This window comes from Pocillopora damicornis, chromosome 10 (genome assembly GCF_964200805.1).
Source record: "Pocillopora damicornis chromosome 10, jaPocDami1.2, whole genome shotgun sequence".
Lineage (NCBI taxonomy): Eukaryota > Metazoa > Cnidaria > Anthozoa > Scleractinia > Pocilloporidae > Pocillopora > Pocillopora damicornis.
Genome location: NC_142679.1, coordinates 16,318,065 through 16,344,301, shown reverse-complemented (window position 1 = coordinate 16,344,301; position 26,237 = coordinate 16,318,065). Strand labels below are relative to the sequence as shown.

Below are 26,237 nucleotides of genomic sequence, written 5' to 3'. Positions count from 1 at the left end.
AGCACGAACATTCTAGAACATAACGAGACTAGATAGAACATTAACACCCAAAGGGGAGCAAACAGCAGTTTTTCGATTCCCTACCGGCATTCTAACCCCAACCCAGTCTGTTACGTCAAGAATGTTTGGAACTACTAACTGAAAATATTTTATCTCGTTTAAGCTGTGTGTGGTTTTCGTAATCTCGACAGATACTTTAGTGATCACTTGCGGGTGCTGAACTTTATCGTGGAAAACTTTTATCGGAAAAAAAGTAAGTATGGGAAAAAAAACATTATAACACTACCTCAGAATGAACATTTCATGTCTACCTCCCTTAACAATACGATCTAAAATTAACAAATTGATAGCTATAAATTGCGAGGTGTGCCCTTCTGTATCATTTTCCTTCCATCTCTAACTGCAGGGTGTACATCCCAAAAAAGCTATTTATTCAGCAAGCTGTGCCTACAGACCTGGTGAAATATTGTATTTAGAACACCAGGGTAAGTTTAAAGCTAGGCGACATTCGCCCCTCTGTTATAACAGAATTTGTTTCCTCTTGAGTATCTTCGAAAATATTTATTGGTCAATGCTAAGTCTGATAATTAAAATACCAAAGCATAGAAGGTCACCCCTCAATGTTTCCCCGTTTTCAAAGGAAACATCGATACCTTTTTGGTTTACATTGTGGTGTGATTAGAACAGAGTAAACAAACCGTCGGAAATACACCCCCGTACCTTTTTTTCCCCCCGTAACGGAAATACGTCAAACTCTCTAATTTTAGGCACGTTTCTCTTCACCTCTGAAAACGATCTCTAAAACATACGACCTTCAATTTCCTTGTCCCAAAATAATCGGTACACAGCTTTTTTTCATTTTTTATCAAAACAAGTAGTTTCCCACTGGCAGCAACGGTCATTTTCTTTCTTCAGGGCTCGTCTTACCAATCACGTTGATCAAGTCTTCTTTCGGTGACATAATAAGACGTGTTTTTTCTTTCTTATCCAAGCATTGTGGTTATAAGCACTCTCTCTTTCGGCTGCCTGTAGGATGCGTTTAAAACAAATACAAGTCTCCGGATTAACCTCGACCGCGGTTAAACTTAAATACAGATATTTCGATACTTGGTCACGTTGACTTATTTCATTTTCAAAAATCATAGTTCCATGAGATGCGGGCTGAACTAGAGCAGCTTCAGTGGTCAAATATTTATTTAGCTGAGCATGATGTTTATCCGCCTTCAGAAGCGACAAGATTACAGTTGAAAGCAGAAATGTTTTTGCCAGAGACCGCAATTTAGCCCCAGCGCATGGTATGACGCTTAAATGCGTACCAGACCACAAGTATATGGTATTGAATATCGGAAGTGTTGTCATTAGCGGCAACAAATCCGCCTGCAGCTTATTTACAAAAATAAAAAAAATCGCGAGGCCAGAACTGCACCAATATTTTTGAGTAACTAGCCGTTTTCGCTGCCTCCACGATATCGACTTGCTTTTTTTTCGTGATTTAAAACGACGTATCTTCCATGCAATCAGCATGTAATCCTATCGCCTTCTTTTTATCGTGATTGAAGTCGTATAGTGCGCTCTTCACATATCTTGATTGCGCCGCTGTGACATAGAGATACAGCAGTCAAGCAGTCGTTTGATGGGCTCTGGGTTATTTCGGGTAGAAACAGTTTCCCGTCTAGTCGGGGTCTGACCTCCAAAACCATCTGCGTTTATTCCGAGTGGGAGATATTGCCCAATGGTGGCGAAACGTGGTACTAAAGAACTTTACACGTAGCATAAATAACCGTCCTGACATCAGGATTGTAAAAGTTTGCGATTTAACACGTCACCTTGTGTTTGAGCACTTTCTCAGGCCTCAACTTCTCCATGACCCGAACTGGTTTATTTTCAAAAACACATGCAGACGTTAATAGCGTTGAAAGAAGAGTGTCAAGTTGCGACTTGTCAAATTTATTTGCCCTCTCGCCTCTGTAAATCTCACAATCCGCCGAAACTGCACTGATTTGTACATACAACAGGCGTACGTAACGTAAGCTTAATATCAAACGCGAGTGCTCACTTATTTGCTCGTGAATAGGTATTTCAATAAGGTTAATTCACGCGGGCGCTTACGACATTTGTTCCACCTAGCTTTCTGTCGCCCTTTCCTGTTATTTTCCTGCAGTATATCTCACCGCTTCCCGCACGCAGATCCTTTACCTACGCAGAATTTTTGCGCCGTTAAGATTTTTCTTTAATTTTTGTCCGTTGTTGAGTTTTTCGCGCTCAAGGCTTGGGCACTGTGCTGCAACTGTAATTGTAGAAAGGCCCACTCTAACTCTGGCTTAATTTGATACTGTAAGAGATGTCATATTGAAGTCACCCCACCGCTGCGTCGCGTCAGCCGATCTCCAGTTTGATTCAAGAATGAAAATTTTCGCAACAGTTATGTCATCGATACATGGAAGACACACGGACAGCAATAAGGCTATTAATTATCGCAGACGAGTATAAACAGTATGAAAAGCCCACGCATCCTGCGCGTAGGACAAAAGAAAGTTTTACTCGAAATTCTCTCACACTACAACAAAGCCCAAAATAAAACTAGGTTGCCGTGGCTATTAGAGTAACACTTTCTCCGCCCACGTGGCTCGTGACAGCTGACCAATTACAACGCTTTCGTAAGTGGTTTCAACCCACCTAAGTCCAGCGGGTGTTAAGGTCCTCAAAACAAGTCATTTGATTGGCTGCGGTTTGCCCAGTGTCCAATCAGACTGCGCAGTAACATAATACACCGTCTCGGTTCATTGGTCGTGATATTATTATATCTGTGTTTTGAATAACTATACGCCAATATTCGAATTGGCACGAAGTTCGATTTTTCGTCTGGAGAAATTCAGTCTCGTTATTGTGAGAGTTAAAAAATAAGAAAGTTGCCTTGTTATAGTACTCTAGCCGATAAACATGACGGAACAGACGAACGGCGAAACCAAAAAGAGCGACTCAGATGTTGTTCAGCCGAAGAATATGGACTTGAGCAGCGCAATAGCCACTGCGGTAAATCATGTCCTAGATGGTTACGACTGGTCTTTAATTCCACTACCTGTGAGAGTAAACGGTGGACATAAACATAAACCGCACGTGAAGAGACCCATGAACGCTTTTATGGTCTGGGCGCAAGCAGCTAGAAGAAAATTAGCTGATCAGTATCCCCATCTACACAACGCTGAACTGAGCAAAACGCTAGGGAAACTTTGGAAACTGCTTAACGATGCTGAGAAGAAACCGTTTATCGAAGAGGCCGAGAGACTCAGGCTGAAACATAAGAGAGAGCATCCCGATTATAAATATCAGCCGCGAAGAAAGAAGCAAAAAGGCAACGGAGGTCCTGATCAACCGGAGGCAACAATCTCAGCTGATGATCTGTTGAAAGTCTTAAAAGGTGATACCCAACTGATGCCCAAATCAGGATGCAGCCAAGACGGCAACTGCGCGAGTCCAGAAAGTAGTTTAAGCGGTGAAGAAGCCAGTAGTCCAGGTTCCAGTAGTTCAGCCACTTCACCGCCAACCACGCCGACTGCCACTGTCAAGTTGGAAGGTGGATTGAAATTCTCTGAGGCGAGCGTGGCGGACCATGAAATCCACGGTCCTTCTTCCAGCTTTGCCGCGTGCCCGAAGAAAACAGAGCCGAACGGAAGCAGTGACAGCAACAGCAATAACGCGCTTGATTTTCACGTTGAAATGGGTGACCTAACCACAGATCTAATGGTGGACACTACAGAATTCGATCAATACCTGCACTCATACACTCAGCCACTGCTCTCAAACCCTCCTTCCTCAGCTTCATCGGTAACCTTTACTTCTCACGGCTTCACTCAAACGCACGGAGCGTCCAAGTTCGTGACAAATAACAATTCTGTCTCGTCCAGCTACACAGAATTTATGGAGCAATTGCAGAAGCTTCCTTCCTCGTACCCGCCGAATCAAGTCGCTCCCTCGGCTCTGCAGCAGAGGAACCAACCTGACAATGGCGCGTTCCAATTCTCGTTCGGCGACACCGAAGTAAGTGGAAACAGTTCTCGACCGTTCACAATTTCCGATGTCCCTTCAATTGTTATTCCTGCTTCGACAACCTCTGCAGCGCAGAACCCGCAGTCATCTCCTTCCCGTATGCACACACTTGTTTGGAAATGAAGGTTTTGAAGGATCACGAACATTACGAATTTATAGCTCCTGTGGAGCGAGCATTTTAATTTAAAATGAATTTCATTGCATGTCTTCTGATTTTAGAAGCATCAAGGTTTTTTCTACACCCTACCGCGCGCGGGTATTACACGGTTTCAGAAAAATGAACATATTTCTTTTGAAAATAACCAAGCAATTCGTGCGCTTAAAGGCAATTTTATTTTATTTTATCTTATTTCAACGAATTCGCTTTCCTCTTTATAAACTTTTGTACAGTGTTATCGTTTTTGCGTCTGAAAGCTAAAAAATTTTTTATTGCTTAACTGTTTTATTCGCGACATTAGCTGACAAGCGAGGAAAAAAGAATGCCAGACGCAAGTGTTCTCCGCTATAGTAAAGCTTCCTAGATTTTAATTTGTCGTATTCCCTTACACTCGAGTGGTTGCCAAAGGAAACTTGATTTGCTATTCAATCCACATGTAAATACTAGATCGACAGGGATGATAGCTTTTGTAAACGTCTTGAAGCAATAACCGTAGAATTATCTATGTTCATTAAAGTCTGCCTTAGGCAGAATTCGCGTTTTTGTTAGATCTATTATTGGCAGAATAAAGTAGTTTTTTGAAGGTGAAACTTTGGTTTGTTGGTGTGCTGCATCTGTTTTATTGTGGTTTCCCTTTCGACTTAGCAGTCACACTTGGATGCGTTCCACTTCGCCAATGAACCTACAAAGCAAATGTGTGTTTAAGAATTTGTAAAGCAGTTTCACTTCGCCCAAGGATCAAACAAACATTAACCGGCAGTTAGGGGAATGAAGCTAAAACTTCGAGCCTCAAATCGATCGGAAATACCCACGAAATAGTATAAGTTGGCAACCAGATGGATCTGCAGAAAACCGCATTTGTCACATAACATTGATCATGTACGTGCCCCAATTTGCATTCACATAACATTCAATGCGCATTCTCCGTGACAAGTTTTTCAACGGAAAACAATGCCCTAATAACGTTTTAAATCAAAGGTTTGAGCAGTGCATTTCACCATTTTAATTCCACGCTGATATAAAATAAATATCGTAAAGCGGATATGGAGGCGAAAGGTTATGGGCGTCACAACCGGATATCACACAGTGTCTAATCGTCAATCTTGTGAGTGACTTTCCAAAAGAGATAGCCGCTCGTTTTATTTGCAAATTATTAGAGCGCAACAAGGAATAATAACAAACATACTGCTTTTAACGAGTCGAGTTAAAAATTGGTGTCAGGTTTTTTTTCAAACGACTGCAACTCATCACCATTGTGAAGCGGTTTGAAATTTTCTCTCTTTTTTTTATCAAAAGGGCAGCGAACCGGAAGCTTCGATGACCGGCGTTTGACATAAAAAATTATCGTTGCGAGTCGTGAAGTTGACACCGAATCTCAACAAAAAAAAACATACCTGCCAGAGTTAACATCAAAGCTATTTTTTGAAGATATGAATCTGCTAGAGCCGGTAATTAGGAACAGAAAATACGCTAGAGGGACGTAAGCGACACGCAAGCCGATATGCCTTAACATTATACAGCCACTCTGAACACATTGCGATAAAGTAGTGGGTGATCATATGTGTCTAGTCCTGTCTAACTTTGACTTATATTACCAAAGTAACAGATTTCGAGGCCTGTGAACGAACTCGAAAAAGTGTGTCAACACGACAGTTCGAAAATCCTGCGTCACGAAAATGAATGCTGAACCGATTTACTTGGTATATCGTGCTTGTTTAAATCACCGCTCAGATTTTAGTATCGAAATCACGAATCCAGTGTGTTGTCACGAATTTTATTGTGCGACCCCCAAGAGAGATTCAGACAATTCTCTCTAGCATCCGTTCGAGACATGATGTTTTGGCATGTTTGTAGAGATTTTTTAAATAAAATTTGAGACCCGAGCGGTCTGTAAAGTGTAAAGACCGCCGCATTGCGATTTTCTTATTCAAGAATTTTGATTTCGCCTCAGGCGAAAAGCGGGTTGATTATAGAACAATATTTTGTCTCTGATTTTGTCTAAAGCTGATTTCACGGACAAATAGCTCATTTTGGCATGTGGGTTAATAAGAGGCGTTTCTTATATTAATATGTCCCTTTACCTAACATGCTTTGTTGAGTGACTCCTAAAGGCCGACACTGGATTATTCGGATATATCGCTGTTGAAGTTGGAGACTGGACTGAAATCGGTTGCACCGCGGGTCAGATCAGTAAACATTTGGTCCCTCAGACAGCAGGGATTTACGCGAAAAGGTTAAACAATAACAGATCAACGCAGAAACATAACCAGTCGAGTAAACATGGATGAGTTTGTTTTTGGAGTCGAATTCTTTACTTCTTCGTCTTAAATTCTTTCTGCAAAGATCGTGGGACGATTCGTGCAGATCGGGCCATGTCTAGCTATGCTTGGGTGTAAGTTGACCTGGCAATTTGAATGGCGGACTGCTATGATCTCTTAACTGCGGGAGCTCCATAGAAAATCTTGCAATTCGTTAACTAAATGAGATACGTTTGGAAAATCGAGATAAAAGACGACATTGAAATATTGCACTTGAGTGCGTTTGAATGGAGTGTTTTAAACGATCTGCCAGTTTGTTAAGACCCCTTGCGTACTCACGTTATCAAAAAATCTGGTCGGCATGCAGGCCTTATACAATTACTTGCAAATCACGAGGTTTTCTTCAGATGAGACCTAACATATTTCAAATTTATTAAGGCTGCTGCTTTCCAAATTTCATCGATGCTAAAGTGATTGGCGCAATATTGAACACCATGTTGAAATTAATCTGAAGTTTTGTTACACTATTTAGATTGGCGCGTTCACCATCAAATCTTTTATAGATCTTCGGCAATCAAAATAGTTTTAAATTAATCAGTTTAGTTGTTCCCTTAACATGTTGGTTTTCGTATGTGATTAAAAATTAGTTTGATGCTTGATGGCGGGTCGCGAGACCTCTGCTTAATTGAATTCGAAATTTTAAATGTAATCTATCATATGATCAATTAGGGCTATCAATCTCGTGAAATGTTTTAAGCCTAATCACGTTCGGCCACAATTGTGGCAGACGACACGCCATCGAATCACGAAATTAAGATATTTTTAGTCACTAATTTTCTCACTCAGTAACTCTGTCGAGACATCTGCATGGTAAGTTGTAAAATACGAAATTCCTTTTAGAAATTTTTAACTGTACCTCACCGAATTATTAAAATAAGAAGAGCTGAATTTTTTTTCTTGATGGCGAAATAAGCGATTATCGTCTAATCATGAAAAAATTCCTTTAGTGGCAAACCATTCATACTTTGTGCGACGGTAAGGAGAATATTGCTTTTGAGATGCGAGTTATCTTAGATCGCAGACAGAAAAGTATTTTAATCTTCATTTGTATTCTCATAAGTCAGTTCAAATTTTTTTTTCGGAATATTTGACAAGAAGCTAGGAAAGAATCCAGCACTTCTTTGCAAAGTGTGCAGCTAGATTGTTCTATGAAAGTGGATCTCTTTAAAAACCTGTTGAGTAAGCACTTTGACACATGTTAAAACGCTCGACCAATATTCACAGGAACAAGCTACACGGAACTTCAATACTCTATAAATACGAGTAAGTACAACGATCTCCTTTTTGTTATTAGAAATCAATCAACTTAGTTAACCATATGAGTTATGTAAGTCAATTATGGGGTAAATACTATACAAGTACGGCACTACCCAATTCTACTATACTATAAACTGTGTTTCAATCAGCTGTTTTAATAGACTGTGCTTGAAACCGATATGAAACTAGTCATCTATGAAAATCTAGGCCAGAACTGTGCGTGGATCGTATGTAGTGTACTGACAGGACCTTACACATCATCCTTGCTTGCTATCTGATATGGAGAATTGTGATTGAGTTTATCTCTCTTTACAACTTGTCATGCATTTCTTTTATCCAGTTCTAAAACCTCGTGACTCTTCTTGCAAACAGTATGCAAACTTATTAATTTACCACTTGGCTGAGTTAGCTGAGCGCCAAGGACTAAATACTCTGCACCACAAATTTCAACTTAGAAAAATTTTCATCATCGGAAAAGTAAACGGTTCGAAATTTCTCATAGATACTAATGAACGTTTGAAGAGGAGCACAAAAGGGCACAGTAAAAAATACCCAGCTGGTGAGCGACACTGAAGTGCAGCTCAACATTATTAAATTCAAATTCAACTGCAAATTGAAATTTTCCTCCTCAGCAATCCATAGGGTTCTCTTCCAACAAATCATTGGAATTTGTTTTCTTTACGGGGTATTACATAGCCTTAGTTTTGTTACCGTCTCTCTGAATTGATCGATTTGGGTTTTTATCGCTAAACTAACCACCTCATGAGGTAAGATGCCAAAGAAGTCCGTGACTTAGCGATGGAGTCCCTGATTTATGTTGAATATCTTAAGGCCACGGATTCAATTCTACTTACTTGGTCACACTTTCGATTGATTTCGTTTTTAAAAATAAATCATTCCTTAAGTTTTCAACCCAAATGGCGACGTTACGCTATTTTTAATCACGTCACGCATGTGAATCCCTAGGTCACGCTATCGTATCAACAAGTCACGCTATAGTAATAACAGGTCACGCTATCATATCAACAAGTCACGCTATCGAATCAACAAGTCAAGCACGTCTGATTTAATTTTAGCGACGCAATTGCTCTCTAGATATGAAACAAACAAATTTCTCAAAAAAACATTCCGTTATTCGGACGTACATCGCCCTATTTTTTGTCAATTCAGCCGAAGCATTTGGTTTTGTTACGGGACGTTTTTGTTAAAGTAACTTGGTCAAGTCACCCAACGTTGCAGTCAGTGTGCGATTTAATTACTTGTTGGTCCAAATTTGATGGACTCTTTGAATTATTTCAGACGATCCAGTCAAGAAATATTGTCAACGTTTGCTACCTGGACCTAAACATATCAGCTAATTTCAGTGCTGCAAGGTCACAGAACCTGAATGGATCCTGTTAGACAAAGAGCAAGTCACGCCAATCATATCGATCCGGCAACGAAATAATATTGGGCTAAACATTCTTTAGATCAAGCCATTTTAGGTTATGTTGATTCAGCGTGGGTTAGTTCTTAATGTATATCTGTTAGTTCACGCATATTTAGGAACACGTGCTCAGTCACACAATGCACTTACTGTGATTCTGTGACATAATAGACCTGAAGGGGGCACGGTCATGCCATTTCAGGGGATTTTGTGACGAAGTGATCTAACGTTGGTCCGGTCACGCCGAGGTAATTCTGCGTCAATTAAGGTCATTTCCCGTCTAATAAAAATAAATATGAGATCTGCGACAGATACACACACACTGCCCACACGACATTCGAATCTAATCAATCTGTTTTATTAGAAGCTTCTTTTGGATCGGATGCGTCACGCTATCCGTCCTACGAAAGATGATCTTCAACGGGCTAAGTCACGCGATGTTTGGTTTTCTTTCCCAGTTCATGCACAAAAAATTTTTCTATGTACACTATGCAATTTTGTTACTGATCGGCTGCAAAAGTCTTGCTTTATTGGGCTCACAGTCAACGTGAGGTCGCGTTGTGAGCAAACTGCAATAAGGTCACACAGTCTTATTATTTTCATCGAATCTCCTTTTCCTTTTTTTTTTATTTTTTGTTTTTTTAAATATTGACTATATATATGACTTAAATATTGACTACAGAAAACTTCAATTCAGTGAACTGAAACCCAGAATGCCGAAGAAAAGCCTCAGATTAAAGAAAATATTATACATTTTGTCACAAACGAAGGATTGAACCTTCGGAGGTTGGGAAGTTAGATTTTTCTTGATCCTAAGCTCGTGCAAAAAAGGAATGACACCTTTCTCCATTTGAAAAGTGAGCTCAAAATTTACCATCTTTCTTACTCTCTAGTCTTTTATTGTTTATGTTTACAGACGTTTATATGGCGGAGAGAGTAGAATATATTTTTAACTATACGAATTGCAGTAAATTTTTTAGCAGTTTCTTAACTGAAATAACACAAACCTGAATTTCAGTTGAAAGATTATCGAATCGAGAGAGTGCTGTACAGTTAAGTACAATACAGTTGTCATCTTTCACGAACTTGGGATGAAAATAAATTTTAAGTACCCCTAGGGAAGATTCTAAATCGAGGCGTTCGGATTTCGCAGTTAGATGCTCTATCACTGAGCTCCAGGAAAATCTACGGTAAATCAGGGTGTTAGAAGGCTCGTGTCTGACAATGTAGAGAGTACCGTACGTGTGACTAAAACAAGAATGACTATTGAGCTTGGTTGTCGAATAAAAGGATACTGGTTTGATGCTAGCATTAAGTTCGGTTTCGATTAAAAATAAGAACCACCGTTCGGGAGATTGCGAATTCTCATTTTGCGGTTGTTGCTTAATTCGTTTTTCATTTGCTTTGTTTTTGTTCATCCATTGCCGTCATAATTGTGTAATGAGACGATTTTGCTCAGAGTTAACAGATAGCTTTGTTTTAAGGTCAAGGTAAGCAAGACTGCTGAAAAACAATGTCAAATGACAAGCAAAGGATATCTAATATCTCACTGCCGAAACTGTAGTCCAGATGGGGTGTGTAGTTGATCATAATAGGATAAGATAAAAGTAGTCAGCAAAGTGCTCTCTCCTAATCTAGTCTAGCCATTTTCAAGAGCCGCGTTCTACTTCAGAAACAGGGGTAGGGAGTTAAAAGAAAAAGCGAGACTCACATGACGTCGATTCACCCTGTTTGAAAATCCGAGACCATGACTAATCGATTTTTAACCAAACAACTCCTTATTTTTATCGTCGACTTTACTTAGATTTTTGGAACACTCTACTAACCACATTAAAATATCGCTATTGGGTCTTTTGCGTTTGTTTTGTGGTATGTAAGACACTATATCGCTCTGGATACTTTCAAACAACAGTATGTGCAATACAAATGCTACCATTTGACCTTTACACTCGAGCATGTGGAAAAATTTCAGACTTTGACTTTGATTATCGGGAAGGAGTGTAAGACTTCGAGACAGAAATGAAAGGCTACCGAGATGTCGAGATGGGATAAAGAGTTGGCAAGACCCGCGATCTTTCAAAGTACAGTTCAACACCCTTAACATGGCTGATTGATCTGCTTGGAGGGTCAGTTCTAACAGCCGACAGAGGGACTAATTCTGGCCGAGCTGAGCCGCCCCTATTTTTTTGAGTGCTAACCATTTCTCATCTCGATCAAGCGAGGACTGCTAATCAGTTTATGCCCGTGAGGTTTAAGGACTAAGTGATGCAGACGATATGGCTTTGAAAACTCGCGAGAGAGCACAATTCAGTAACACAATCGTAAACACAAAAAAAGGACTCTTTCCATCCATTTCCACGTAAGAAGCTGTTGTTTAACTTTGGTCAAACCTCGTATGTGGAAAACACTTGAGAAAATTAAAGCTGCGAGGAATTTTTTTATCGGAGATCAACAAACGTCATTTGATGAATTTGCCAAAAGTCCACGATGAGTCCCTCTGCAGGGACAAAACTTTCCTCGAAAGTCAGACGAGCAAAATATCCGATGTTAATAGTCTTCCTTAGTAAAACTCTGATTCGACCACATGCAAATCTGATTTGGATCGATTAATTTTGAGATGCTTCGAAACAACAAGAATCATCAAAATTCTGCCGAAAAAATGAAACGAACGAGACTTGGTTGCATATAATCTGCAAAGTTCACTATGTGAAACAACACCTCCTACGCAAAAATTGCTTTTATCTCCAAAAAACCTGCTTTCTTTTTGGTGATTGACTCTTATTTTCATTTACAGCAGCCAATGAGAATTTGGTTTTACATCCGGAAGATACCGCTACTAACGAATTTCTCGATGTTATAATTGCAGGTAAAATTGAACCTCTCCTTGTTCGCAAATTTATTTTCGATTATCACGTGGAAGAACGAAATTTCTGGATTCTTTTGCTTTCGATGGATTGAAAAACTTCAGATAACTCTCAACCTAAGCGTTTGATATTTTAAAATAATGTATTCTTTCCAACATCTGAAAAAATAGGTATTTTATCGTTGGATTTATATGTGCGGTGTTTTCCTTAAGCAAATCGACATTAATTAGTGCCTTTTTTTGCAATTTTTTTTCGAAACAAATAGTTTCCTAAAAAGCCTTTGTTTGCAATTTAAGAGTGGAATTCCTTTGAATAGTATATATGGCTCCGCCTAATACAAAGGCGTACTCTTTTTGTTATGGAAAGATTTGATATTGGGTTAACGCGGAGGCAATCAATGCAAGCTATTCTGAGTTTATTCTATTCTGAGTATTACTTCACGCTTTCCAGCAAATCATTCTTCCACATTTTCATTTTCTCGTCTCCTACTTCGTCAACAAACAGGAAAACTAGATTCGTCTGCTACAAATCTGGAAAGATCTTTATATCATTGACATCCTCACGTATTCTTTCGTCAGTGTAACATAATGAAGTACTTCGGTGGATAAATCTTATCGTGGACAAAAATGTGAATGGAAATCTTCTAATGACGACCCATTTATTACAAGCACATTCGATTGCGGAAAATATATGTTACACGAGGTGTAAATCCTACTGTGCGGATTTCTGATTCTCCCAATATAGCAAATTGCAAAACATCGTACCTTGTGATTTTAAGGCTACCCGAGGAAAATTTTCTGGCGTTATCTTTTCCTGTTATTTTGTCTTAAAAAATCAATGTTAACCACAACGTTATTGTAGAATTCGACGAAGGGAAAATGAAACAAGTCGATTTGATGGTTATTTTTTTTAAAGAGCAAAAACAATGGAACAATATTAGTCTGACAAACATCACCTTTTGTGGATGTACACGTTTCGATATTTCAGAAATTTTTTCTTAAAACCCTGAATAACTTGGAGTGGTCAAAAAGTAAACACTGTATTGTAATTTCCAAAGCTTCCGTAGCGAAAAATCTAGAATAAATAAGACCTGTGTACAATACATGGGTGTTTGTAACCCGCCGGTCAGAGGATCCATTATTCAACAATTTGTTGTTCAGTTAGAAGCTTACATTAACCAAAGAACCTCAAAATTGACTTGAGAACCTTGAATTTTACAGCTGTTTTCCTGACGTACCTTGTATTAGTTGTTATTGAGTTCCGCTTTGGTCGACAAAACCTCATTCAAAGTCGTTGCAGTACAATTACATTTCGCACGGAGGTGAAAGCAAACAATACTTGTCGTGCCCGAGTTCAGACATGTCAAGCTACGTTAGAGCTACTTTGCTCATTTTCCCGTTCGTTGGTTGGGTTCGCTGTCGAAAAGCACGTTCGTAGCCGTCGACATACTCGTCAATAATACTTTAAACAGGAGAAGAACAACGAATGGTGTCAAGTCATTCCTCCCACAACGGAAATTATCCGCTACAAAACAAACGTGGATTGGCCGTTTAATGTATATAATAACATCACTGACATAACTGAAATGCCATATAAGAAAGCAATCATTGTTAGCCCAAGCATCAATAGAATCCTTATTGTACTTTGAAAAGACAATGTTACCAAGGCAACTACATTCCTGATCATTCGCTTCCCACGCACTGTCGCCTTATTTGGGAAAATCTTTAGGGTGTTTTTCGATTTCTCGCGCCGAATAGCTGCCGAGTCCACTAAAATACATCCGTTAAAAATTAACTAACCAGCTAGGATGCGAAACCAAACGTCTCAAACTCTGCCCTGTCTTTGTTGTTGCATTGAAAATGGCTATTGAGGTAATCTGGGCTTAGTTAGATTATGAAGACTTTACAGACACGAATAAATTTTAAGTTGTTTTTCTGCATTATTGAGATTTTTTAAACCTTTATGAAGATTGTACTTATTTTGTAACTGTTTTGTAACCCTCAGCTCCAGGGGCATGATCTTTCTGAGCAAAGGTGATTAAAACAACATCACATGTTTGCTGTGGTTTTTTTTTTTGCTCACGATGACTGATATCACTTTATTGAAGATGCGAAACATCTCTTCGCACACTTAGTTAAACGAAAAAAATCATTCGGTCACGTTTTGGTGCATGCCACTAGTCTGGGTTACAGTGCTTAGTAGTCTAAACATTGGCATCTTCTGATAAGAAAACAATGAAATGCAGCATAATTTGTCTTTAAGGTTAAAAACATATTTGAACATATACTTACCTATCTGATGAAGATAATGAAAGGTCTTTGTTCGTGGAAACGTGTAAAAGAAAATGGAACTCACAGCATAAAGAGGGGTGGTATCACAACACTGATTCGCTGAAAAAGGGCAATGATGAAAGTTTTATTCCAGCGATTCCGCCTCTATTTAAACTCCTCAATTCTCTATTCCATGTGATACAAACAGCATCATGAAGCTAAAAAGGAACAATTTAGATTTCCTGACGCCAAAAACTGATTTATGACTGAAATTAGTCGTGCTTTTCTTTCCGTCGCATACTGAACAAGGTGTCCTGCGCCGTTTTGCTAGCACCAATGTATTTTGTCAGTGAAAATGCAATTTGAGTGTATCTTTGATTTACGTTTCGATCTGCGTAGCTTTTTTTCTCATAAACATTTATGACACTGATTGAGACTGGAAAACATAGTCTTAGTATTGATAAGTAACGGCAAAAATGTTAATCTTATCAGTGACGCTCTGCACAACAAACGTAAAAGTTTCGGGTATTTTGATTTGTAAGCTGCCTTGCTTGATAAATCTGGCAAGCACAACGATGCTGCTTTTGAAAATCGTGTTTTTTGTATTAGAGTTCTGCTTAGTTCTGTCGAGCCACACATCGAGAACGTTCGTCGAAGTCCGCCGATGCATATCCGGTGCGAGAAAAGGTGGTGATGTTCTAAAGGGGTATATTAGCAATCATTCTAGTTTCATAGACTATGAGAACAAGCAATGCATTATTTTGGACGTGTCTCTTTTGTGAAGCGAGACTCCGTGACCTTCTACAAACTCTATCCAAATAAAAGCTGGCGAGAATAAACTTGATTCAACTTACTTACCATATGGCCGTGTGAAGCGATTCTCGCCCTGTTTCTTAATTTTCTTCCATTATGACGAGCTCAAGAATACTGGTCGGACATCAAGGGTGACTTCAGACATCGATAACAAACAACCCAACAGAACGACGCACTTCAACACCTCAATGTACCGAGAAGAGAACGTTGTTTGATGCACGTAAAAAAAATGTTTCTCCAAACAATTATGATCTCTTGCCAGCATATTTCATTTCAGGATCGATTACAAAACATACCCCGTTAACAATGTTCCACTGTCTTAAGTGTGTAGACTGCATTTAGTAATGGTAATCAGCGGTTCCAGAAAAAACCGTGCAGTTAATCGGAAACATAATAGAAGGGTGATTTTGTAACACTCGCCACTCAGTAACAAATAATTGTTTTGGAGGATTATTGTTGGTCACGTAGTGCATAAAGAACTGCGGAGGGAGGGATCATTTTTTCAACTCATCAATATGAGTCTTTTTCTAACTTTCTGCCACGCGTTACTTACTTGTAAACGTAGAGACCTACCTCATGGGTGTCCCAAGTCTGAGTTGTGTGAGGAGACGAGCCAATGACAAAGCATCTCGTGGGTTAACGTAAACAATAGGATTTTTTTTTTCTGATTAGAAAGGGGTCTTCATGTTTCTCCTCTACACAAACAAGTGAAACAAGGGTTCCTTTGATGAATAGGCTTATCGTCTACACGCCGGTCAATGAATCCATCTCATGCATCATGCTGTAGGTGCAAAAACGAGGATGTCATAGCAGGGCTAGTTTAGTTTCCTTAAATTTTAGCTCTCTTTTGAAAATTTCATTTCATTTTCAGTCATAACAGTGCAGGATTCCTTCATTTGGGTAATGCACTTGTACTCCTGCTGTGCGAATTTTTTTTAAAAAGACCCTCGGTGCCAGACGATCCGAAAGTTGAACAATGGTGCGTTTCAAGAAGTGATTTCTTTAGTTACGCCCACACACTATTTCAGCACTTATGTAACTTCCAAAACTCCATTTCTAACCCCAGAGTCTCTTTCCAAAGGGTATTTAAACATACTTAGCAAGTGATTTCGATTTATCATAGATATATGATTGTAAAACTAGCGTTGAATATCGCACCTTTTGTCATTTGAAACAGGCACAGTACCAAAATAGTCGAAGGCAACACGGATTGTCATTCATGAAAAAAGATTGCTAAATTGGATCCTGCTAACTATCGTCCAATTTCTCCCTACTATCTGCGTGTGCAGCAAGCTTATAGAACGTGTAACGCTGCGTCATTCAGTCAAGCCAAACTTTTTGCAGAAGCGTTATCCCTGCGTATAACCTCAACACGGCCTTTAGCAAAAATTATCCTGTCAGACCTGACTTTCCCTTAGCTATCGGTGACAGGGTAAAAACCATCAATCGTCACACCCAAGCAGACGTGGCCCTAGCTCCCTCATTGAGTTAACAAGGATTTTAACTTTATCTTACCTATAATCTAACTGAACTTTCCAGGTGTTCGAGGCAGATCGACAAAGTGGATGAGGGGCATACTAACCAACCACACCCAAGTGGTGTCCGTCTATCTAACATACTCAATTCACTGACGTGAAGTCTTTAGTGAACCCCAGCTGGAGACTCTCTGAGCCATCCTCGGTGGGTTTTTTTTTTAAGACACCACTTTTCAGGGGTCACCGCTAAGAGATTTTATAATCTCTGGACACCGTTTAATCCGACCAAAACAAACGTATTTTCACCTGCTTTGTGTCTATCACCTTCAGTGTCAAAAATATCATGAGTTGGTGCAGTTAAGGATTACAAACGACCTCAAAACATGCCAAGAACAGAAACGAGTTACATAAGACGAAGGTGAGTCAATTACTGAGATTGCAACAGACTTGAGTAAAATTAGAAACTTGCTTCCAGCGTGTTAGTGTTCCAAGATTTTCCCTTGTAACGCTTTCTTCTTTTTTCTGACTTGGCGTAAATAGTTTTTACAAGGATTAAATTGCTCAACCCAAAATATTCTTGCAGACATTTTCAAAACTGTTCGCCATAGTCAGGATAGTGAAGAGAGCAAAGAATCTTCTTTTTCTATATGACGTCAGGGCAATTCTCTGCCAAATCAAAGGAAAACGTCCAGTCGCAGGGCGTGTAGTATTAAGCTCATTGCTGAATACTTTCCGGTAACTTGCGAGCAAGTTAAGCCCTCATCATTTTTGGCGCTGCAGGAAGCGCATTTTTCCTGCCCGCAGGACGAGTCGGGGAGAGGTTTGTCTGGGGCCTGGCACTAATAATTATCAGTGCTAAACCCCCTACAGACCTCTCACTGACTCTGACTTTCGTTCCTCAAGGCCTAATACTTTTCTCGTGCTGAAGCGCTGATAATAGGGACTTCCACGACGGCGACGGCGACGGCAACGAGAATCTAATGAACAGAACAAGAGCGAAAACACGTGCGTTATAAAACTTTGTACATTTCTAAGTCGTTCCCTGCAGAACAAAAACGTGATATCACTAACCTCTAGGTCCTTCTGGCAAGGAAACCTCAAAGCAATTTAGTCACGTTTTTACGTTGAACTCAACACAACATTCACGTGTTATACCGAAGTCAAGATGTCGTATCGTCAGAAAAGTTGAACGCATCGAGCTACTGACGAAAATCTTAGAGGAAATTAATCACATTTTATCGACAACGTTTCATCAAACGACGCCTTAGTCACATCTTTAACTTCATATCGTGAGATACCCTATTTACTCAAATAAGCGCCGCATTTGTGGCAGAAAAGTCAATGAGCACCTTTCCCGAATAAGCGCCACGGTCTCGATGTGGCGCTTATTCGAATAATCCTATCACAACCTACAATGCTTCATACGCAGTAAGATGCCTTGAGGGAACTAGATGAAAAAATTTGGAACGCTCAGACTCAAGCGCAAAAGAGGCGCATCCTCGTAGACTCAGATCAAGAAAGGTCTGTGAGATCGAAGTTGAATGAAGACATAACTGGTAATGCAGATCAGAAAAGCTGGAAAAAAAGACGACAATCAAAAAACGCTTCTGTTAGCCGCCGGAAATGTTTGTTACAGATAGATAACAACTTTATTAACTCTGAACAGAGAAACACCAATAATCAGTCTTTTGGGTCTAGCCTAGAAACAGCTTTGGAGTGCTACAAGCCCTTTAATGTCATACTCATCCTTCTGTTCAGTGTTGGGTATCTCAGAACAATAGTATGACAACACTTCCCAATCGGTGAAAAAAAAATGTTTCTAATAAATGTCTAATTTTAATAATCTCGCATTACTAAATAATATCTAACAAGCATTAAATACGTAAGATTTAGCTGTCACACTCCTCTAAACTGTTAACTGACCTACTTCAAGGTAAGGCAAGCGTTGCGACTTTCTCTTGCAAACCGCGCTTTTTTTGATTAAGTATGATCAAACTTAAACTAAAGTTATCAACTGAAAACAGCCAAGCACATCCAAGTTAAATATTACAAAAATTCCCTACGGACTCAAAGTTAAGACAACCAAAAGAGGAAAAATAAAGTGGTTAAGTTTTGATTGCTTTCATCTTTGCTTCTAATTGGTTGAGGGTGCGTGAGTTTTTTTGGACCCATCATGGAGGACATAGATCATAGTGAAGAAAAAAAATGCAATCCTGGACCATTTTCAATTCAACTCTCACCTTAAAATCGTATTAAAAGGAATCGAACTAGCAAAGAATTCTGTTGATGAAACCACTTGACAAAAATTTTCTCAACAAAATTTTTCAAAAATAAACAGTAATTTCCCTAACAAGGTTACAACTTACAATTTGTTTATGGAACACCACAGTCATAAAACAAAAAAAATAATCACCAAGTTGATTTGTTCCTTTAGAAAAACTATTATTGCTTTTGTACATAAAAAAATTATAATGTCTTCTAAAAATTTACTTTAAGGAGTAATTTGCTGATTTTCTTTAATAAAAATGCAAAAAAAAAAGCACAAGATAATCTTAACCCTCAAAGTAAACTGATCATAAAACAAAGAAGCAAAAATGTTCTGTCACACACAAAATGCTTTCAATACATTGGCAAGTACTTGACAAGGTTTCTTAACAAATAATTATTTTAAAAAATGACAATTAACTCCAAGGACTTATCCAACCAGCCAGAAAGATTTTGGGAGTTGGGAATTTTTCCAAACTATCCTATAAATATCATGCCAGGTTGTTTAAGAATACTCATTAATTATCATCATTTCAAACAAGGATTACAAAGGGGAAACTTTCACCCTAGTTCCCCTCCTGACATTAAGACTTAAAAATGAGCCAAAAACATCTACTGTCATTATTAATCTTTTTTCCTTTTCTGTCACCAAACTTGTTCTTGTTATTTCCTCACATAGTGCGCACACATGAGTCTCTTATCGCCTGTATTGGTGTAACCCACAGAAGCCAGTGGTAGCAACAATTCATCAGATACAGCGGCAACTTGCAGGGCCGAAGCTGGGACAGTTTTGCTCCAAGAAATTTCAAGGCATCATTGATTTGTGTTAAGGATGAAAATCTTTCATTTAAGAAGCGCAAAAGTTGGATAAATTCTCCTCAATAAACCATGAACACTGGGAGTTTACCAATGGTGGAGATGTCAAGTATAAGCATGGCTGACTGTAAATTTAGAGGTCAAGGTTCATACCCTGAGAGGGTTCACCCTGTTGTGTTTTTGAGCAAGATGCTTAAAGTGCACTGCACCCTTTTCACCCAGGAGTATAAGTGAGTACAGGGGAGGGGGGGGGTTTCCACACCAAACTGTCAGGGAGATCCTATGGGGAACTAAAGAGTTGAGAATTGGTTTATCACAAGTTTTTCCTTCTAATAAGGTTTTAAACTCAATTCATATAGAAATAAATTTCTTTCTCATGCAAACCCCCATAGGCTTGAAGATCTCTTTAGCAAATGAAACAAATTCCAAATTTTTGACATAAAAACCAAACAAAGCCCAGGTTTCATAAAGGATATCCAAGTGTCCACGGTGGTTCACCTCCATTAATATAAAGCACATAAGAGAATCCATCCTTGTGGGTTCCATTGATGGCATAGTACAAGGGCAGGTAGCGGAACTGCTTGAAATGTCTCTTGTCATAAAACTTCATTGCAGCAAAGTTTGTGGTTAAAACATGAAGATAGACAGCTTTGCAATTTTCCCTCTCAGGTGTGGTCAGGTGAGAAAGTAAACTATCCAACAAAAGAGTTCCTGAAATGACAACATCATTAATTTTCCTGCACATGAAAGTGTCTGTTTAATCAATCATATCAGAATATTTCTGCCAGTTCTCCTAGGATTCTCTTTGAGGGATGGTTGTTATGGACAGACCCTAATGTCAGAGTCACTTGGGGAGAGTGCATGACGCAGACTTTTTTTTAATATGAAAGGCAAAGATTGCTCAAGAAACCATATCATCTTTGTTTCCACCATTAGTAAAAACAAAATTTGGACACTGATCCTATTTTGAGATTCCATCCGCTGAAAATCATCTTCAAATGTGCCAAAAATTCCTCTACTGATACCAAGCAGGTACCTCCCTTTCCAATCTTTCTTAGCCAACTGGCTGCTTACCTGTGACATAAGACTAACTCCACTTTCTCTCTTTAAAACAATAAGCAGCAACACAGAAAGGATTCTTGATGTATAGATAAATCATTTTTTGTCATAACCTATGGAGCAGCTCTATCCCCCAGCTGTTTTAAAAAATTTGGCAGACTTCTAGTCAGTCAACACTTTAAGCACAGCTGAAGACAAATTTCAAACCAAGTCACTCTTTGGAATCTCAAATTATGATCAGTGATAAATTTTCTTTATAGTTATACTTTCAGTGGCAGAGACCAAGATTACATGGATTTTGGAGCAAACCTCTCCTGTAACTTCCAACACAAATCAGCAAGTATTCACCTATTCCATGTCGTCTGTATTGTTTAACCACGCCAATGCTAAGAATATAAGCCACTTGAGAATCATCACCAAAAGCAAAAGAAAGAATTCCAGTGTCCTACAATAAAAATCAAACATGGTTACAATGGTTCTTTTCTTACCATTAGAACAAGCACCAGTCTGCATGAATTACTTTTGCCGTTGCAGTTAAGCTTGGCCTAATAACCATATTCTCCTTGTCTACAGCTTAGGAAAGGTACAGAGAGCAGTATGGAGAATATGCATAATGATGTTAAGGTGTTAAGATTTAACAATGACTTTGAGTGAACTGACAAGGGAAAGTGTTAGGTGGTTGAACAATCAGCTGAGTTGTACTTTGTACCATAAAAAGACCTGGTAACAAGTAGAGATAGAAGTGCTTCTAACAATTTGGCATGGGAAGGTGTTCTGACCAGTTTTTTTCACACAATTAAGGAACACTTACTGTGAAATGTTACCTTTGACCCTGGATGGAAGAAAAATTCCCCAGAACTTTTCTAATTACACCTGTATCTTGATGAAAAAAATTGCTTCAACCTAATATGATTTAAAACTAACATCTCACACTACTTTACCTCTTTGTTGCATAAAGACTTGGTTTTCACCTCAGCTACAAGGAGTCCTATAATGTCATGATTTAACGTGGCAGCCAATGAAAAGAATCGGGAACTTGATGTTATCTCCTCATACCAAACATCAGGGTATCTGTAAAAAATTTAGTAAAAAGATATAACATCTAGAAAATTAAAGAAAGAGAGTCACAGTTATGTCTTGGAGGAATGCCTTACTGGTAAGTAATATTTACAACAGGTGTAGAGTTCTGTTGTATAAACAACAAATACTCTTGAAAATATACGTGGTAACTTATTTAGGCAAGTGGCAAATATCTATCAGCTGAGCCTCCTGGAAACAGGTCTTAGAAATATTTATTCGCATTGCTTTTGTAAATTTTGTTTTGCTTTGCTCTCTCGTTCGAAATTTTAACGACATAAGAAACCATAGCTTCAAAATATTCAATCTTTATTAGGGGAGAAAGCTGCGATATCGTTTTGTAACTCTCTAGGCCAACAGAACTGTAAGCTAGACTTCGTACATAATAAATAAAAATAGTAACTTTGACAACTGGGTAAACAGTTAAACTAAAATGTGAACTTCTTCATCTCCTGAAAACCTTGGATTTGTACATCAGCCTTCGAAAAAAGGGAAAAGAAACTTTAAAAGTCTGATTTTCAATTTATTTTATTGACTATGCCTGGAATTCACTCCTTTTATAGTTCAGTTCAACCTTGTCAAAACACACGCTTGACAAACCAGGCAGTATCTTTGTGTCTCTTCGTGTTTTTATCCAATTAACTCGAAACAAATTTACTCTTAACCACAACTGGTTTTGCTATTTTCCTCTACCTTCGCTACTAGCTATCACCTTGTCGACACCTATTACTCTACCTTCAACTCAACTCCCGTTCTGTATTAAAAACAGAAATTCATACTCACTCGATCGGAAACCATTCACGGCATAGTCGTTTGACTTCATCAACGTCGGCTGGGCATAAAAACCGCACCTGGACATTGTTTAAGAGACCCAGCTTGATTGTCATTCACCTTCTTCTCGGCAAAAAGGAACCCAATTTGCCTTAAATATCACAGCATTTGATATCAAACAGGTAAACTACAAGCAGGAAGATCTGCTGTCATTTAGGACCACTTCCGCCATCTTGAACTACGCAATTTGAGAGGCCTGGAACTGCTGTATAAGGAGTCGTTTTTTTGTCGGTCAATTTCGTAAAATAATCGGGAACAATCGGATACCATGTGAGAGTTTCGTGACAAAGAGATTCAAAAATTCATAATATCTGTTCTTTTGAAGGATCAACTTGTATTGTAAGAATATTTGCTGACTTTCAAAGAAGTAATTGAAATCGCAAAAGTTCCAGTATGGTAAAGAATTAAATAATGCTTAATGCTAACGTGCCGCAGATCCTGTCGTGTTTTGAAATTGTTATGTCCCTGTGGAATGGGATCTTCAAACTCCAGCCTCAAGTTTTCAAAGTCCGAAGTATTTCGTGAAGGAAGAGGAGATCTTGCTTCTCAAGCGAGTAAGGTAAGTAAATCTTTCGAACTGGTGAACTTATATGAAATGATTGTGAACATTCCAACAGCTACTTCAGGAATTTTGGCTACAACCTCGTTAAAATTGTTCCCAGATTGAATAAATGACAGCTTCACAGTGAAGACAGCTGATGACAGTGAAGACAATCGAACTGTTTTGTTTGAAAACAGATAGCTCGTTTGAACTCTTAAGTAACTCGTATTGAGGTGATTCCTATCTTTCGAAAAATACAGAGGTTGAACTCTAGATTTAATCATGGCAAAGTTATTCTCAATGATTCATGATAGGCAAGTAAGTTAGGTGTAATGCTCATTTTTAGATTACATAGAAGAAGTAGATTAGAGGCTGATAATATACAAAATTCATGCCCACGCCAGATCATGCAACCCTAAACCTTTCACTGTGCGTGGTTGAATTATTTGTCTTTAATCATTGCATCAATGATTAAAATAATGAAAATTGGATTTCAAATTTCAGAGGATGGTCACACCTGTTACCATGTTCATGGTGGGTGATGTTATGTTGGGGAGAGGGATTGATATGATCTTAGAACACTCCAACAACCCCATACTCTATGAGAGTAATGGGCTGGATGCAAGGGACTATGTCAGTTTAGCTGAAAGACAGACAGGACCATTACCTGATAAGAGTGAGCGACCTCTTGACTATGTGTGGGGAGATGCAATACAAATACTTAAGGAGAAGAAGCCAGACTTGAAGATTATCAACTTGGAAACTTCAGTGACTACAAGTGACACTCAGTGGCCTTTGAAAGGAATCCATTATCGCATGCACCCTGGGAATGTAAATGTTATTCAGTCAGCAAATATTGACTGTTGTGTTCTGGCAAATAATCATATCGCAGACTGGGGATTTCCTGGTCTTGTAGAAACTATGAATACCCTTGATAACAGCGGCATTAAATTTGCTGGAGCTGGGCAAAATTCTTTGGAAGCAAAAGCTCCAGCTGTTTTTCATATCAGTAATAAGGGTGTAAGAGTGTTGGTCTTCGCTGCTGGACACTCCTCGAGTGGAGTCCCTGACTCGTGGCAGGCAAGGAAAGACAAGGAAGGAGTTAACATCATTGACTTCTATCAAGCTAGCAAGTCAGTAAATGAGCTAAAAAACCTAATTGAAAACCACAAACAGGATGGTGACATTATTGTGTTGTCAATTCATTGGGGAGGAAACTGGGGTTGGAATGTTGAGTCTTCCTTTGTAAAGTTTGCACACAAAGCAATTGATGAGGCAGGTGTGCACATCATTCAGGGCCATTCATCGCATCATGTCAAAGGCATTGAGGTTCACAATGGAAGACTTATTATTTATGGTTGTGGTGACTTTTTGAATGACTATGAGGGGATCACAGGTCATGAAGGATATCGCGGTGATCTTGCTTTGATGTACTTTGCTGATGTAAGTCCAGACACAGGCCTGTTGGCTGGTCTTAGAATGGTACCAACTCAGATAAAACATTTGCGAGTCAACAAGGCCAAAGAAGAGGGTGTGAAGTGGCTTGTGAAAACAATGTCAAGGGAATGCAAGAAATTTGGCTGTGATGTGAGAAGAGTTGATGATGAGATTCATTTGGTGTTTTGACTCTCTCTCACATCATCAAACTTGAAAGCAGTTGACAGTTCTATGGTTTGATCAAAAGAATGTTAAAGAACTGTGGGCTTTGGTGAAGCTCTGAAAGTAATGATTCCTTATACTCAGGATTAATTAGTAGCATTTTCCTTTGAAACTTTTTTTTATATTTGTTGCTTTTGGATGTTTGGTGGGTACAATTTTTTTTGAGGTAGCGGCTTTGGAGGTTCTAGCTTTTGAGGCAATCTTTCCTTTGTTATTTGCTAAGAACAGAGAAATCTCATCATTTATTTAATTTCAGTAGGTCACCATCATCAGAGAATTAACCCTTGATACCCTAATACTCCATACTGTTCTATTACATTTCTTTAAGTGCTGACAAGGAGAATTTGTTTATCAATCAAGAGTTTGCTTAACTGGTGATCATTTCCTTTATTCTTGTGACCTTAATGTTAGATTCAGGGGTGACAGGAAAAATTAGATACAAATCTACTAATCACTCATAGGGGTCAAAGAGTCTATCAAAAAAGCAATATTGATTGATTCAAAGTAAAAGCAGCCCTAACTTGCAAAACTGTGGGTTCAAAATAGTTTTATTTGATAATTAGAATAGTCCCTGTTACTGGTGATCATCGCCACCCCCCTCTTGCTCAATGCAGCGTATAAATGAGACAGCGAATTGGTTAAGGAGCCCCTGAGGGCTCAAAGAAAACCCCCTTGGGAGGGAGGGAAGGTAACGAAACAACTGGAGCAATTGAACAGACACAACAAAGTGGTCATATTATAACTAAATGTCAGTCGATCAACAGCTTACCAGACAAAGCATGGAGACCTGGGGCTAATTAAGTTATTCCTTAGGAATATGATCCTTATCAGCCTTGGGTGCTGACATGAGATACATGTACAGAGATCACAGGTTACCCAAGCTTCAGCATAGTGCCTATTTATATCAGACTGAATAGCAACATTTGAATGTTTGAATATTTTTCCATAATTCTCAAAATGATTTTTATCTTGACTATCTGAATATTTTTATTACTGTTAAATGGAAGAGTGGAAGGATCTAAATGGCTTTTGTACAGCATGGATCAAAACTGTTACAGGTGAATATCTGGGATAAAGTTTGTGTATATGATCTGTTATACTTTGTTACAAATATTTTAAAGGATCTGTATTTGTCAAACCAATTTTGGTCAATAAATCATGGACTTTTCTTTATTTAATGACAGTATTCATGATGTGAATACCCCATCTACAACTTTGAATACTGCTTTAATCATCAATTTTCCTCAGTAGCCACATTTTAACTACTCCTTGAAACTTAACTAAGTTCCTCGCATCACAGTGTATACAACAGCAGACGATTGCGCAAGTTTCCAACTCATTTCGGTCAACTGGAAAGTTTCG

At 38.8% G+C, this 26,237-nt stretch overlaps 3 protein-coding genes and 2 long non-coding RNA genes across 5 annotated transcripts; 4 read left to right on the top strand and 1 right to left on the bottom strand.

Moving 5' to 3' along the window:
• Positions 1-2,828: 2,828 nt before the first annotated feature.
• Positions 2,829-4,794, top strand: LOC113679309 (transcription factor SOX-9). The gene has a single exon (XM_027196267.2). It carries the CDS (start codon positions 2,941-2,943, stop codon positions 4,168-4,170), a length of 1,230 nt encoding a protein of 409 aa, XP_027052068.1. The 5' UTR covers positions 2,829-2,940; the 3' UTR covers positions 4,171-4,794.
• A 2,765-nt stretch (positions 4,795-7,559) lies between these two features.
• LOC113679310 (uncharacterized) lies at positions 7,560-10,501 on the top strand. Its single transcript, XR_003446986.2, has 2 exons — positions 7,560-7,785; positions 9,079-10,501. It is a non-coding gene; the product is annotated as an uncharacterized LOC113679310 (long non-coding RNA).
• A 7,736-nt stretch (positions 10,502-18,237) lies between these two features.
• On the bottom strand, positions 18,238-22,872 carry LOC113679321 (N-alpha-acetyltransferase 60). Its single transcript, XM_027196277.2, has 5 exons — positions 22,628-22,872; positions 21,709-21,838; positions 21,116-21,212; positions 20,185-20,419; positions 18,238-19,708 (listed from the first exon to the last, which is right to left on the bottom strand). Exons 1-5 carry the CDS (start codon positions 22,729-22,731, stop codon positions 19,564-19,566), a joined length of 711 nt encoding a protein of 236 aa, XP_027052078.2. The 5' UTR covers positions 22,732-22,872; the 3' UTR covers positions 18,238-19,563.
• On the top strand, positions 19,572-22,250 carry LOC149039123 (uncharacterized). The gene is made up of 2 exons (XR_016180666.1): positions 19,572-19,938; positions 21,040-22,250. It is a non-coding gene; the product is annotated as an uncharacterized LOC149039123 (long non-coding RNA).
• A 36-nt stretch (positions 22,873-22,908) lies between the features above and the next one.
• LOC113679320 (uncharacterized) lies at positions 22,909-26,048 on the top strand. Its single transcript, XM_027196276.2, has 2 exons — positions 22,909-23,234; positions 23,721-26,048. The coding sequence occupies exons 1-2, from the start codon at positions 23,094-23,096 to the stop codon at positions 24,840-24,842; spliced, it is 1,263 nt and encodes a 420-aa protein (XP_027052077.2). The 5' UTR covers positions 22,909-23,093; the 3' UTR covers positions 24,843-26,048.
• Positions 26,049-26,237: the final 189 nt, after the last annotated feature.

What these genes read in the sequence shown, in the direction of transcription:
- LOC113679309 (XM_027196267.2), top strand. Translation starts at nt 2,941, where the DNA reads ATGACGGAACAGACGAACGGCGAAACCAAAAAGAGCGACTCAGATGTT.
- LOC113679321 (XM_027196277.2), bottom strand. Translation starts at nt 22,731, where the DNA reads ATGACAATCAAGCTGGGTCTCTTAAACAATGTCCAGGTGCGGTTTTTA. An exon ending in ATACAGACGACATGGAATAG is followed by an intron (nt 20,420 to 21,115) that starts GTGAATACTTGC and finishes TTGTCATTTCAG; the next exon opens with GAACTCTTTTGTTGGATAGT. An exon ending in GAACCACCGTGGACACTTGG is followed by an intron (nt 19,709 to 20,184) that starts ATATCCTTTATG and finishes AACACAAATCAA; the next exon opens with TGATGCCTTGAAATTTCTTG.
- LOC113679320 (XM_027196276.2), top strand. Translation starts at nt 23,094, where the DNA reads ATGCTAACGTGCCGCAGATCCTGTCGTGTTTTGAAATTGTTATGTCCC. An exon ending in TTGCTTCTCAAGCGAGTAAG is followed by an intron (nt 23,235 to 23,720) that starts GTAAGTAAATCT and finishes TTCAAATTTCAG; the next exon opens with AGGATGGTCACACCTGTTAC.